Source organism: Notolepis coatsorum (genome assembly GCF_963971535.1).
Source record: "Notolepis coatsorum genome assembly, chromosome: 1".
In the NCBI taxonomy this organism is placed as follows: domain Eukaryota; kingdom Metazoa; phylum Chordata; class Actinopteri; order Aulopiformes; family Paralepididae; genus Notolepis; species Notolepis coatsorum.
Genome location: NC_140165.1, coordinates 291,883,836 through 291,899,160, shown reverse-complemented (window position 1 = coordinate 291,899,160; position 15,325 = coordinate 291,883,836). Strand labels below are relative to the sequence as shown.

Below are 15,325 nucleotides of genomic sequence, written 5' to 3'. Positions count from 1 at the left end.
TACCCACTCCCGAAGAGACAGCATGCAAGCAGAGACTCTTTTTTCTTTTCCTTTTTTACGGGTGATTGATGTGCAGTGGATTGACAGTTAATTTTTTTTAGGCTTGATTTCATTCAATTAATACATTTGACTCAGAGCTTTGATGCACAAGCTCTAAAAAATAATTATATATAAAAAAAAAAGGCATTCAGATGAATTATAACGTTGGCTCCCTCAGAAATGTCACTATATTGTGGCTTTTGCTCAGCTTTATTATATCTGATCCTGTCATGTACTGTCAAGCCCCCTCCAATCACTGCCAGAACAGTCCAGTCAGAGGACTCGCTCTGGGATGCTTGCTTTTCCGACCGTGCTTTTCTAACATTCGTGTTTGTTGTATCATTTGTTTCTCTTCTCTTCTCTTCTCTTCTCTTCTCTTCTCTTCTCTTCTCTTCTCTTCTCTTCTCTTCTCTTCTCTTCTCTTCTCTTCTCTTCTCTTCTCTTCTCTTCGTCTCTTCTCTTCTCTTCTCTTCTCTTCTTGTTTAATCTCCCTCTCACCCTCTCTCTCTCTTGCTCCCCCTCTCTCTCTCCTCTCTCTCACACACCCTTCCTGCGTCTCTCTCTCTCTATCTCTCTCTCTCTCTCTCTCTCTCTCTCTCTCTCTCTCTCTCTCTCTCTCTCTCTCTCTCTCTCTCTCTCTCCCTCACCCCCACCTCCCCCTCAGTTCACAGCTGGAACCTTACATGCTAGCTAACTCATTATTATTCGACAGTCCAACCACACAAGCATCAGAGAGGAAGTATGAACACAATACCCCCCCTTCCCTCCCCCCCACAGAAACACACACACACACACACACACACACACACACACACACACACACCACACTTTCCTTCAGTCATATTTGAATGTAAAGGAATGTGCTGAACTCCCACACATTTGAATCAATATGGAGACAGGACGAAAGTTAAGAATCCTGGTCTCAAAGGTGAAAGCTCTGTTCTATATTCAGCCCGGGGGGGTGGGGGGTGGGGGGGGGGGGGGATGATGATTTCTCTCACATCTACCTATAGCTAGCTGAGCAGCACAGAGCCCGGGCTAAGTCAGTGAATGTTTATACGCTGGGCCCTGCATTATTAATGCGTCTTTTATAAGTGCCATATTGAGATGCACACTCCCGCGACTAGAATATCCCTCGCTGTCATCCATTAAGAAGCCAAAGATCTCCATTTAAATCAATTTTCTTTATTGAGAGCTTTGCGTCTGCCCCACATAACCACCACCCCCCCCCCCCCCCTCCCCCTCCCCCAACCCCCCGCCGCGCGACACGCTGGAGATCTGACGGGGGGCCTCGCCTCGCCGAAGCCCCCCGGTGACCTCACAGTCTATAGAGGTGGTTTCTGAGATTAAAAGCACTTTTTGCGGCGGCAACGTGACCTCCTGTACAGCGTCGCCTGAGAGATTCAAGGGTTGTAATACGTGCATCAATCATCTGTTGCTTTTGAAACCGCTCCCCTGAGACGTTCCGCTGATCCCTTGATAAATGGGGGCAGAATGAAATCTTCTCTCTCTCTCTCGCTCTCCTCTCTCTCTCTCTCTCTCTCTCTCTCTCTTCCATTCCTCTGCCTTTGCTCGTGGTTGCTGTGTTTGTTTGTAACGCATGTTGTTATTTCCCCGACCGTGCTCCTCTCCTCTTTCTTTTGTTCACCTTTTTAAATATATATATATCTATTTTTTTTTTTATATTATTTAAGTGTAAAACTAACACCTTGCCTTGCTGTCATGGAAGTGGCACTGTTCCAAACCTCCCTTATATGTCCTGTCTTTTGTCTCCTAAGCTCACTATCTGGATAAGGTAGTGAAAGGTATGGCATTCCTTCTTCTTTTCAATTTTGCCCTCCTCCCATCGTAGTTGTCACACATGCCATCGATAGCTCACGTCCTCACCAGGCCATACTACCCCTCGCATTGACACTTCACCACCACCCCTCATTCCACAGATCCCATCAACTTTCTTTTCCCATATCGCCACACAGTAATCTCCACTTAGCACTTTGGCACCTGGTGGCCCCCGCCATGCTGGTCCTTTGAGGTGTGCGGTACTGGGTTTATGTGCGGCCATGCTCTCTCGACGGGGGGTGGGGGGGTTCTGTAACCTGGCCATGCATTATGGATGAGCGCGCAGCTGGGAGCGCGGCCTGATAGGTGCTGAGGCCGCATCCTCTCTAATTAAAAGCGCTCATGCTCCGGTTGGTGCAGCCCGAGCGGGGGGTGGAGCCTGGGCAGGGGGTGGAGGCTGGGCGGGAACCCTGCCCGTCTTGCCTCCGTTGTCCTCCGTCTCCCTCTGTCCTTGGTAATGGACCACCTGCCACCGGAGCGGCTGCCACAGGAGTCCTCGGGAGCGCTCGCGGCCCCGCGTCTGGAGCGCTTTCAGAAAAGGCTGGGCTCTCGGCCCAGTGGGGCCCCTCCCTGAAAGGGGCTGCCAATTAAGTTGAACCGGAGCCAAACTGAGTGTCTTTATTTATCCTTGGAATTCTGAGCTGACTAATCATCTGTCTCCGCTGTTGGTGTAGCGTGTTTGTCCATTTGGTCAATAACAGGCCGGACGCTCTGCCCTACAAAGGCTAACCGCAGTAACTACTGTACGCTAACATTGAAACTGAGAAATATGTTTTTACTTCAATGTCTTTTTGACTGTCCAGCCAAATGTGTTCTAGGTAGAAATGTGGTAATGCAGTTATTAAGTAGGTATTCATGAGGTGATTTTATGCCTAAAAACCATAACTAATGATTTGAGGCATGACCCCAAAAATGCAGATACCTCACTCTGCCAAACTGCATATACTGTAGGTAACGCAAAGGAAAAGTGCAGTAACTACAATATTAATGCCTTTTCAGTATGAGGAAAACAGTTTTGATTAATCATACCACATTCCATTTGTATTTAATTGTTTTATTTATAGATGTCTGCATGTTTTAAAAGTTGAAATAGATTAGCAATTGAGAAAAATGAAACCAACCCTAAAGTATTCTTTTGTTGCAATGTCCACTTCATCAGGTTTGCTTTAAACACGTTTATTTTAGTTTATTTTACATCTTTATTTATTTGCATTATAGAGACTGAGACTGAGACTATATTAGAATTAGAGATATACTCTTAAATAATCTAATCTAATCTGTTCTTGTTATAATAGCAACCAATACATCAATCAAATCTAGCCAGTTCCTAAATGGTTGTAATACTATATACAAGTATACAACTATATCAAGTTGAGGTTATATAAATTATGACTTGGTTACATAGTGTGCCATGTCAAGATTATTAAGCATGATTTAACATCTGGTTATGGTTGTACTATCTGGTCCCGGTAAGCAAACCTCTAAAATATTTAACATATTTATTCATGGGGGGTGCAAGGGCCTATAGTGAATTAAGCATGAGTGAGTCAGCCAGAGATGTAGAGAGAGAAAGGAATCTGTTTGGGTCAACTGCCAGTGCATCGCTAATAGGACTCCAACCTGTCTTAGCTTGTCAGGGATAACCAAACTATTATTAATACTACTGTGACTGCATCTCCTGCAACTGCAGCTACACTGCAGGTTGCCTTGGCCTGCTACAATCGCCAGACTCGGTATTGCGGTGTGCCTTGGGTTTTGGTTGGATTAAGTTGTTACTGCAATTCGTACTACCTATTTTCTCTAGAAAGGAACAAGATTGAACTAGGAATTCTTTTCACAAGATAAAACGGATATACAAAGGTTCAATTTGGACCAAAATGTTAGTTACCGTGGTTAACCTTTGTAGGGCAGCGCAGCTGTCTGAGGGAAGCATCTAGGAGGAAATAGTCACCCAGTTAGTATTCCATACTGAGTCCCTTTCTTCAGGGATCGATAAAGAAAATGGAGATGGAACCATTTATTTTTGTAAAATTTGTTTGTACAGTAGCCTATACTCCACTACTAATCTAATGTTGACTTATGGGTGCTCAATCTGTTATCAACCTAACAGGCAAACAAAAGACTAAATGTGAACGCCTTCTAGTCATGACCCTTTTTTATGTCAATAATAATTTAAACAGACAAAATACCAAAAAACTAAATAAGTAAATACATAAATGATTGAAAATGAAATCATTGCCATCATTACCACTGTGTTGCAATATGGAGTTCAATTTAGTGTTGTTTAATGTGTTGTTTGAACATCTTTTTTGGAAAGTTCTAGTTCCAATACTGTTACATTTTGCATTGATAACCCTTCATGTTGTCATCAGATAACATTAATTAAAATTATTAAATGCTTTTTGGAATGATCACCCATTTGTGAGCATACTCCTCAAAGTTAAGTCAAAGGTATAGTACATGGGTGTCAGATAACACAATAAGTCATCCAATCGCTTCCATGAAATACAACAATCGGTACCACACTTACAAACACCCATCAGACATATCCTGAAAATCATACTTAAGTCTCTCCAAGGGCAATACAGACATTATTTGAGTAATCCACAATGGCTCTGTTGGAAGAGCATCAGTGCTCCATAAAATTATAATGCCAAAAAGACAAAAACAAGACCCCTTCTTTACAAGGTTTACATAGAGTAAGCAAAGAGACATGTGCTTTTTTTTTTTTTTTTTTTACAATTCAAAATATATTTCTGTATTTAAAAATAAGGTTGGAATGGGACAAGGCTGAGATTGAATTTAGTAATTTCATTTTGGAAATAATATAATTTGAATTACATGAATGCGGCCACTAAGCGTTAGAGGTAGGTTAGTCCAGAGATCCATGTTCTCTTCCAACTTTTCTTTAAGAGGTCTTTAATTAACATTTAAATAGGTTATCCACTGATGGGATAAAATGCCAAGATAAGTAAAAACTTCATTTGTACATTAAAAGGGGATAATGTATTCAGTGTGTCAGCATTTGTCAGGTTGATTGGTGAAAGAATATATTTGGTTAAGTTGATCTTGTAACCAGAAAGAGAGCCGTATAGTTGAATAATTGATAATAAATGTAGATATATTTGTCTAAATTTGACATGAATAATAAAGTATCATCTGCATACAATCTTGTGTTCCAAGTTCCCTGCAAGTATGCTTGGGCCGGCCGTCATACTGACTCAATTGGCAGAGTCAGCGGGAGGGGAGTCGATGGGTGGTAATCTGGTCGTTGTGGACAGCGACTCCTACAGGTCGGTTGGGGGACGCCTGCACAGCAGAGACAGGAAATGGCGGGGGTAGTGTGAGCCTCCCACACCTTACACCTCGCCAATGAGAGTCCGCGCTGGCAGGTGAAAAGATGTGACAGGCTGCCTCCTCGTGTATCGGAGGGGACACGTGATGCAAGGCTTCTATCCTCCCTGCAACCGGCCAGTGGGGGGCATATGCGAGCAACGTTCAAGACAGGGGAGGGGAGAATTGGCACAGCGAAATTGGGATGGGAGAAAAAAAAAGTGTCATCGATCACCACAGGGTGATATGAGAGTAATTTCCCTCTGAATCCAGTATTTTGTTTTCAAATATGAAAGGAACTTGTTTATCAATAAGAATGGATTTAAACAGAGAGGGAAATACAGTACCTAACCAACCCAGTCCCGTCTGAGTTTAAAATGGTCTGTTGAAACTCTGTTGAGTTTCTTGTAATAACACTATGGAAGCCTGTGGAAGAAATTATGAAACTGTTAATAGGATGAAACGTAATAGGATGACCCAAACCTTTGACATTCCATGTTACTAGGTTTAGTTTAGACACAGCTATATATTGTATACATATTTTTTTCCAGCTCCACATTCAAAATAGTACTGGTCTTTAGTTTTACTAATAATGATGATTGTAGGCTGTTAATAGGCAGTGATAAATGGCAACCAGGGGAGGCACGCACATGTAACATTTGCAACCAAAATCATAACAGTTCATCATTAAGTCAAAACACATTGGTAGTGAGTAGAAGCAAACAAAACAAACATAACCACAAAACAACGTGTTCAAATATAATATGCAAATCTATTGTGTTTGTAACCAGTTATAGGCTATATTAAAATACTTGAATTATGTACCCTATCCCAGGGTCCTTATAGTGTTATTTGTATGAGGTCAGCTGTTAATGAATAAATCTGGTCTTTCCAGTGAGGAGTTTGATGTATATGTATTTAATCTATACAAAAGGGTTAGCCTACCCAATATGAAATAATAATAATAATAAGCAATATATCAAACATAACTAAGATTCAAAACCAACAAAGAAAAAGTACATGCCTAATGCTCCTTATAATTAGCCATTCAAAACACAATTACGCAATGCCATCACCCTTTTAAAACAGGCTCCTGATGCGTTGCCTGACATCACGGAAGGAACAGCCAACACGGGGGGGGGGGGGGTTATGTGGGCATGAACAAACAGAGTGGCACACTTCCACAAGGATGGTGGGGGACACACATCGGTTAACACTGTCGGAATGATTGTACTCGCACAATAATTGATTGTTCTGTTCTGAGGGACTTTCATTTATTTATTTAAAATCTGTTATGCAATGCCATTACACTGATGTGAGTGGCGACATGATTGTGCGATGAAGTTGTTGATTGTTCATTGATTGATTTTGTATCATGAATCATGTAAATGAGCCTGTTATGAAGAAGAAGAAAAAAAAAGAGAGCCGTTATCTAATCGTCTTTCTGAAAAGCAACGGTCTTCAGATAACCCTCTCTTCAACAATAGTCCTCTATTTTATGTGTCAGTCTCCTCTTTTTTTCTCCTCCTCTTAAAACCTACTTCTTTTTCTATTATATTCGGTGTCTTCCTCCTCCTCCTACTCAAGTATTTCTCCCTTGAACACACTCCTCCCTTCCCCGTCTCTCTCTCTCTCTATCTCTCTCTCTCTCTCTCCTCTCCCCTCCCCTCCCTCCCCCTCTCTCTGTGATATAAGAGCAGACAGCCGCCCCAGTCCCCTCCGCTTGACAAAATGGGTCTATATCAAGGCAGTTTGCTAACAAACAAGGCATGACAAGACTTTTACATTTCATATCTGGAGATGTTACCCTCTTCCTCTGCCTATCGGGTGGGGAGGGTCGGAGGTGGGGGGGACCCCAGATAAACCACAAACGGAGAGGGAAAACAGAGGCTTGGAGATAATCCTGTGATATATGTCCTCGTGAAGCCCATCTGGGGGGAGGGGGGTCTGGAGGAATGTTTCACCTGTCATTCCTCTCTAGCCTCCCTTTTCCTTCTGTTCCCCCGGGGGTCACATGACAGAGAGCGGCGTCGGTACAAGTGAGGCCCTCACCTGCACGACGCCGCCACGTTCCGACTTCACCCGGTCCTGCCTCTTATATGCGCTCTGCTTGAAAAGGGATTATTTTATCGATTGTTCCGAGCGGCCCAGAGAACTATTTATCACAGAAGACACCCACAACGACACGGAACGATTTCAATCACTTAGGCAATTCCTTTGCAATTGATTCGGTTGTGCCGTCGATATTAATAGTAATGCTCAAATCATAATTATGATCAAATTTGAAAAATGCATGAAAACTGATCCAATTGTGTTCAGGAGTGCAAACATATAGACTAGACTTGCTCTCATTACGCAGGCGTAGGCAGCATGGATGCAGGAGGCCAATCTACTGTAGTAATGACTCAGTATTGATTTAGAAGATCCCTCTTATCTGATTTTACTGCTAAGGGATATGAGGAGCTTGACAAAAAGGTGTATCAAATGAATCAACTTCAGCGGTGGACCATCGTGGATACCTTTGCCCGTTTTAAAATCTTAAGTGCCTTCGACGTATTGTTACCGGAGAAATAGAAAGCAACAAAACCACTACCATCATTGGTTTCCCCCGTTCAATGTCACTAACAATCTGCCTATGTGTGTTGTTCATTCGACTCACTCTGTGTTGATGTCCCGCGCCAACCCCTGTGTCTCTGTGCATGTGTCCTTTTGTTTGCACAGAGGGCTGTCCCGGCTTGTGCAACGGCAATGGTAGGTGCACTCTGGGTAATAATGGCTGGTACTGCGTCTGCCAGCTGGGCTGGAGGGGCAACGGCTGTGATACCTCCATGGAAACGGCCTGCAGTGACGTCAAGGACAACGACGGAGGTAAGAACAACCCACACATTTTGACGGTGGCCCACTATTGGACCGGGGGTGTTAACTCTGCATGGTTTGACTTCAGAATGGAAATGCAGCTACCAGCGCAAGACATGGCTATATCCCTATGTACATAGACCACTAAGCAGAGAAGGAACACTGTATATATCCCTATGTACATAGACCACTAAGCAGAGAAGGAACACTGTATATATCCCTATGTACATAGACCACTAAGCAGAGAGGAACACTGTATATATCCCTATGTACATAGACCACTAAGCAGAGAGGAACACTGTATATATCCCTATGTACATAGACCACTAAGCAGAGAGGAACACTGTATATATCCCTATGTACATAGACCACTAAGCAGAGAGGAACACTGTATATATCCCTATGTACATAGACCACAAAGCAGAGAGGAACACTGTATATATCCCTATGTACATAGACCACTAAGCAGAGAGGAACACTGTCCCTATGTACATAGACTACTAAGCAGAGAGGAACACTGTATATATCCCTATGTACATAGACTACTAAGCAGAGAGGAACACTGTATATATCCCTATGTACATAGACCACTAAGCAGAGAGGAACACTGTATATATCCCTATGTACATAGACTACTAAGCAGAGAGGAACACTGTATATATCCCTATGTACATAGACTACTAAGCAGAGAGGAACACTGTATATATCCCTATGTACATAGACCACAAAGCAGAGAGGAACACTGTATATATCCCTATGTACATAGACCACTAAGCAGAGAGGAACACTGTCCCTATGTACATAGACTACTAAGCAGAGAGGAACACTGTATATATCCCTATGTACATAGACTACTAAGCAGAGAGGAACACTGTATATATCCCTATGTACATAGACCACTAAGCAGAGAGGAACACTGTATATATCCCTATGTACATAGACTACTAAGCAGAGAGGAACACTGTATATATCCCTATGTACATAGACTACTAAGCAGAGAGGAACACTGTATATATCCCTATGTACATAGACTACTAAGCAGAGAGGAACACTGTATATATCCCTATGTACATAGACTACTAAGCAGAGAGGAACACTGTATATATCCCTATGTACATAGACTACTAAGCAGAGAGGAACACTGTATATATCCCTATGTACATAGACTACTAAGCAGAGAGGAACACTGTATATATCCCTATGTACATAGACCACTAAGCAGAGAGGAACACTGTATATATCCCTATGTACATAGACCACTAAGCAGAGAGGAACACTGTGTATATTAGGGATGCTCGATATTGGCTTTTTTACCGATACCGATATACCGATATTGTCCAACTCTTAATTTCTGATACCGATATCAACTGATACCGATATATTTTTAAAACTTAAAAAAAAAAGTATTTCAGGTAATTAACATTACATATATCTTGTCATGAAATTAACACAACATTATAAATACTTTTGACAATAAATAAAATCAGAATTTGTTCTTACTTGCTTGCCTGGGTAAATAAAGGTGAAATAAATGTAAAAAAAAAACGATTTTTTTCTTTTTTTGAAATCCGATACCGATAATTTCCGTAATCACATTTTAATGCCAATATCTGCCGATAATATCGGACATCCCTAGTATATATCCCTATGTACATAGACCACTAAGCAGAGAGGAACACTGTATATATCCCTATGTGCATAGACCACTAAGCAGAGATGAATACTATATCCCTATGTGCATAGACCACTAAGCAGAGAGGAATAATATATCCCTATGTGCATAGACCACTAAGCAGAGATGAATACTATATCCCTATGTGCATAGACCACTAAGCAGAGAGGAACACTGTATATGTAGTAGCAGCGTTACTAGTTTAAGAAAATGTTTCAGTAGCGTGGTGGTAGCGTCGCTGTTTTCTGAATCAAATAGCGTTTCAGTAGCGAAGCTCTTTCATTGATCAAGTAGTGCTGTGGCGTCCACACAAGATACAATTTTCCCAAGCATTTCTGAAGCTTTCAGCTATGGCCTGAAATGAAACGGAAGGTAACGTTGTGTGCATTGCCTGCATTGACCAAAATGAGCTGTCATCCAAACGTGTGCCTGCTGTGTGCGCACTTACACTGGAGAGCTCATCAACCGGTCTCTCTGTACATCTGTTATTGAATTGAATTGAATACTTTATTTTGACACAAATCGTAAAAAAAAAAAAAAAAAAAAAAAAAAACATATTAATGAGCTGGGCAAGTGTAAAAGTAGAGAGAATTAGGCAAATAACTTTAGAATTTTAGGTTTTCTTGTTCTTCTAATATAACTCAAGTCCAGTAAACGCACACTGTGCCACTGGCGGTCTAAATTGTGCGTGTTAAAAACATTTAGTCTACCATGTATATGAAGAAGAAATGTAGGCTACATGCTGCATAAGCATCTGAGTCAGACGAACTGGCACTGGATTTACTACGATATACTGCGGGAATCAGCTAGAGACGGTGGAATTGATCTTGGCTCTCACTCACTACGCTACCGGTTATTATTTATTCAGGAAATAATCATTTTTGAGAAGCATGAGAGAGAGAGGGAGAGAGCAAATATGGATGTATAAAAAAACGTCTCTATGCGTGACACACCAGTCTCCCTCTACCTGAACCCAACGTCATTCAACAATGTGCTGCACTAATATTATTGCCAACAATCTTTGATGATTGCTTTGGTTTCCATTCGGCAATTACTTTGTAAAGATTGTGTTTGTTGATGATTTAGGAATAATCATATTCTGGTCATATTGGAGAAGGCAAAGCATACAGTATGTAGTGCAAGTGGTTTGGTAGGCTAGCCTACAGGTCCAAGATACATGTACAAGCCTACATGTACAAGATAAAGCAAAGCTGTCTTTTTTCATATTGCAGTGCCGTGTTATTAAAGTGACCTTGATGTAGATCAATCATAAATCATAAAATCATTTTATTCAACAGATTTCTGAAATGGTAATAGATACATTGGAGATAATGAATAATGCAATATAAATAACTATGCACATCTAACCTGATGCACAGCAGAATAAACACGTATTATTCCAAAAAGAGACTTGATACTTGACTTGGACTTGTGCCTCACAGAAGGGGTCATCCCTATGTTCCCCGGGTCCTATGTTCCCCGATTGAACATTTTATAAATTTTTATTATTTTATTAATGATTAATGTCCGCCTTGTTTCGAACTGGTTATGCTTAGGCCCTCTTTCGAAGTCGGTTAAGGTTAGAGTTTGGAATCAGGGCTGGTGGTCTGACTATCTATCGCTACCGGGGGAACATAGGACCCGGGGAACATAGGACCCGGGGAACATAGGACCCGGGGGGATCATCCCTATGTTCCCCGGGTTCTATGTTCCCCGCTTTGATTGATTAATAGATTGAACATTTTATTAATTTTTATTATTTTATTAATTATTAATGTCCGCCTTGTTTCGAACGGTTAAGCTTAGGCCCTCTTTCGAACTGGTTAAGGTTAGAGTTTGGAATCAGGGCTGGTGGTCTTTTCAATCAATCAATCAATCAATCAATCAATCAATCAATCAAAGCGGGGAACATAGAACCCGGGGAACATAGACATGCTCCCTCACAGACTTGAGACTTGACTTGGATTATAGCTCAAAGACATGAGACTTGACTTGGACTTGCATGAGATGACTTCTGAGCATTTCTGATACAAACATAGATGAACATACACACACACTCGACACCTACTTTTTGTTATTATGTGAAGCACATAACACAGCTTATTGTTAAACTGAACATGTCTGGTTCAATGTAAACAAAACAATTATAATTGAAATAGCTTCAATGTAGTAAACAACTTTTCTTTTGTGGTGTGGCGATGGCTGATTTTAGGCCATGTCCCCACGTATATGGATCTTTTGCCAAACGCACATTTTATTCCACGATTGGGCCTCTCATCCACACGTAAAGGGTGTTTTCAGAGATATAAACGGAGACTTTCTTAAACGCATTTTAAAGTGAAGATTTCCCAAAATATCCGTTCAGTGGATCCGTGCAGCCACTGTAAACGCATAGTCTAGATAAACGATGACGGGGGTCGGCTGCTGATGGAGGCGCAGTGTTCAGGGTAACAGAGCATGAGGTGAGGCGGACCTTTAAAAAAGTGAATATCAGGAAGGCAGCAGGTCCGGACGGCATCCCCGGCCGCGTCCTAAAAGTCTGTGCCGACCAACTGGCCCCAGTATTCACTGACATATTTAACCTGTCCTTAGAACAGGCTGTCATCCCCACCTGCCTGAAGAAGTCCACTATTATCCCTGTACCCAAAAAATCCAAGCCTGCTTGCCTCAACGACTACCGCCCTGTAGCTCTCACCTCCATAGCCATGAAGTGCTTTGAGAAGCTAGTAAAGGGCTACATCTGCTCCTCCCTCCCCATCAACATGGACCCCCTGCAATTTGCATACCGCCCCAACAGGTCCACGGAGGACGCCATATCCCATGTGCTGCACACAGCAGCATCACACCTGGACAAGAGGCAGGGGAACTATGTGAGAATGCTATTCATCGACTACAGCTCGGCATTCAATACCATAGTCCCCTCCATACTCATAGCCAAGCTCAGGGACCTGGGCTTGGGCTATGACCTCTGCCAGTGGGTCTTGGACTTCCTGACTGGCAGACCCCAGGTGGTGAGAGCAGGCAACTGCACCTCCTCATCCATCACCCTCAACATAGGGGCCCCCCAGGGCTGTGTTCTGAGTCCCCTCCTCTACTCCCTGTACACACACGACTGTGTGGCTCAGCGGAGTAGCAATACAATCGTCAAATTTGCTGACGACACAGTGGTGGTGGGCCTGATCTCTGCCAACGACGAGAGGGCCTACCTGGAAGAGGTCAAGGTCCTGGCGGGATGGTGCCAGGAAAACAGCCTCTCCCTGAACGTCAGCAAAACAAAGGAGATGATTGTGGACTTCAGGAGGTCGGGGGTCAAGGACTACAGCCCCCTCAGCATCGACGGGGCACCGGTTGAGAGAGTCAACAGCTTCAAGTACCTCGGAGCCCACATATCCGAGGACTTGAAATGGACCATACACATTAACAGTGTGGTGAAGAAGGCACGACAACGCCTCTACTTCCTCAGGCGCCTAAGGAAGTTCCAAGTCAGCCAGAAGATCCTTAAGAACTTCTACTCATGTACAATAGAGAGCATCTTGACCGGCAACATCACCTCCTGGTTTGGGAATAGCACTGCAAAAGACCAAAGCAGACTACAAAGAGTGACACGTTCAGCCGAACGCACAATCGGAGGGGGGCTCCCCACCCTCCAGAACATTTACTACAAGCGTTGCAAGGGGAAGGCTAAGAGAATTATTAAGGACTCGAGCCACCCGAACAACTGCCTCTTTGAACTGCTGCCGTCAGGCAAGCGATACAGGAGTCTCAAGGCGAGCACAGAAAGACTCAGAAGTAGCTTCTATCCCCAGGCCATCAGGCTGCTAAACGAACAATGAATGAACACTACACAACAACAACCACCAAACACACATAGCACACACATCCACACGCACACACTCACTTTAAACAAACACACTGTAGCACCCACTACACACACTTTATAGCACACACCCACTTTAAACAAACACACTGTAGCACCCACTCCCCACACTTTATATTTATGGATGAAGGATTGCACTACAACTCGTACACCTTACTGTAAATTGTACCAAAAATTGTACCTCATCCCATTTCTGCTTTGCACTAGATAGTACTGTACATTAGTACACTGCATAGTTGTGTATTGTATATTATATGGTAACTCAGAACATTGTACATATGTCTATACCGAACAACTGTGACCTCATTTTCTTCTTCTAAATTCATGCTATATTATGTTATTATGTTATTTGATACTATCTTGTTTAGCACAGTCTCTGGAGCGTAACAGTAAGAAGCATTTTGTATGAAAGTATTCTGTACTTCTGTATGACAACTATTAAAGAACTTGAACTTGAACTTGACGCCACGGCTCACTACGCATGCTCAGACAGACTGTTGTTCCATCCATGGCAATACAATAGGCGCCCGTAGCCTTGAAGCGCATAGAGGCAATAAGATGGACAGCGCCTGGTGCTGAAATGACAGACAGAAATAGCATGTAGTTTCTTCCCCCTCGAATGTATATATTTTCTCTTATTGATCTCTGCCTCTTAAGCAGTACTGTATATTTGTATATCTTGTATATCATTCATGAATGTCTAGATGTAAAAGCTACTGTATACTCCAGTGCCGACAGATTCGGCCATCAGACGCTGCTTGCGTGGAATAGGGATGTATCTGTTATTTAGTTATACTGGACATTTTCGTTTACATAAGTAGATTTTTCGTTTCTGTTTATTTATTAAGTTAATATAAACCGTGTTTCGAACATTTTTGAGGTTGTTAAACACACGCTTTTGATTTATTCAAGTGGCGAGTGGCGTTTTTTTCTTCAGCTTATTTCTCGAGAGATATCATACAATGTCATGTTGAGACCTTGAGATCACAATATAGCGATTCCAAAACAAAATAAGGCAAGGCAAACTGTAGCAAAGATATTTAATGTTTTGCTAAACATGTCTAGTTTTGCGCCCTGCTTCAGTTAAAAGCCAAATTGCATTCTAAATTCAGAGGTCTGCACCTGATGCGCTCTGATGTTGCGGATAGTTGAGGATGTTGGCATCACGCGTGAGTGGTCCCAGAATGACCTAATAATAACTTAACATTATTAGTTGAATAGTTACTGTACAGCATAGGTGTCAAACTCACGGACAGCGGGCCAAATGCGGCCCGCCACGTCATTTGATGTGGCCCCCCAAGAGCTCAGGTAAAAAAAAAAAATTTTTTTTTTTTTTTTTTTTTAAGATTAATATTGGGTTAAAAAATAGCAGTGTTAAAATAATTGTGGGTTAATGCGTTAATAAAGCTTTGACTTTGACAGCCTTAGTTATTACACATTCTTACACATACATGTATGTTGAACATCTGAGGTATTGATGAAGTAACAAAGGAAAAAAGCCAAAAGCACTTACTCCTCAGACATTCTTTGACAATTTTACAGCCCAAAATACAAAAAAGATCCAGGCGGAATAGGTAACAAAGGGTTGAAGAAATATTGTCTGAACTGTCAGATGCAAACTGGCTGTGTGACATAACCGAGCATCTCGCTCAATTGAATAAGAAGCTGTAGGGACGCAAACAAGTCCCACCCAAAACTTGACCAATATA

At 42.2% G+C, this 15,325-nt stretch overlaps 1 protein-coding gene across 1 annotated transcript in view; it reads left to right on the top strand.

The window, feature by feature from the left end:
* tenm4 (teneurin transmembrane protein 4) overlaps positions 1-15,325 on the top strand; it is a 345,863-nt gene that overhangs the window by 230,630 nt on the left and 99,908 nt on the right. Inside the window, exon 16 of the mRNA XM_084310380.1 lies at positions 7,933-8,079. Within this exon, the coding sequence (XP_084166506.1) occupies positions 7,933-8,079 (147 nt within the window). The remainder of the gene's footprint in view (positions 1-7,932; positions 8,080-15,325) is intronic.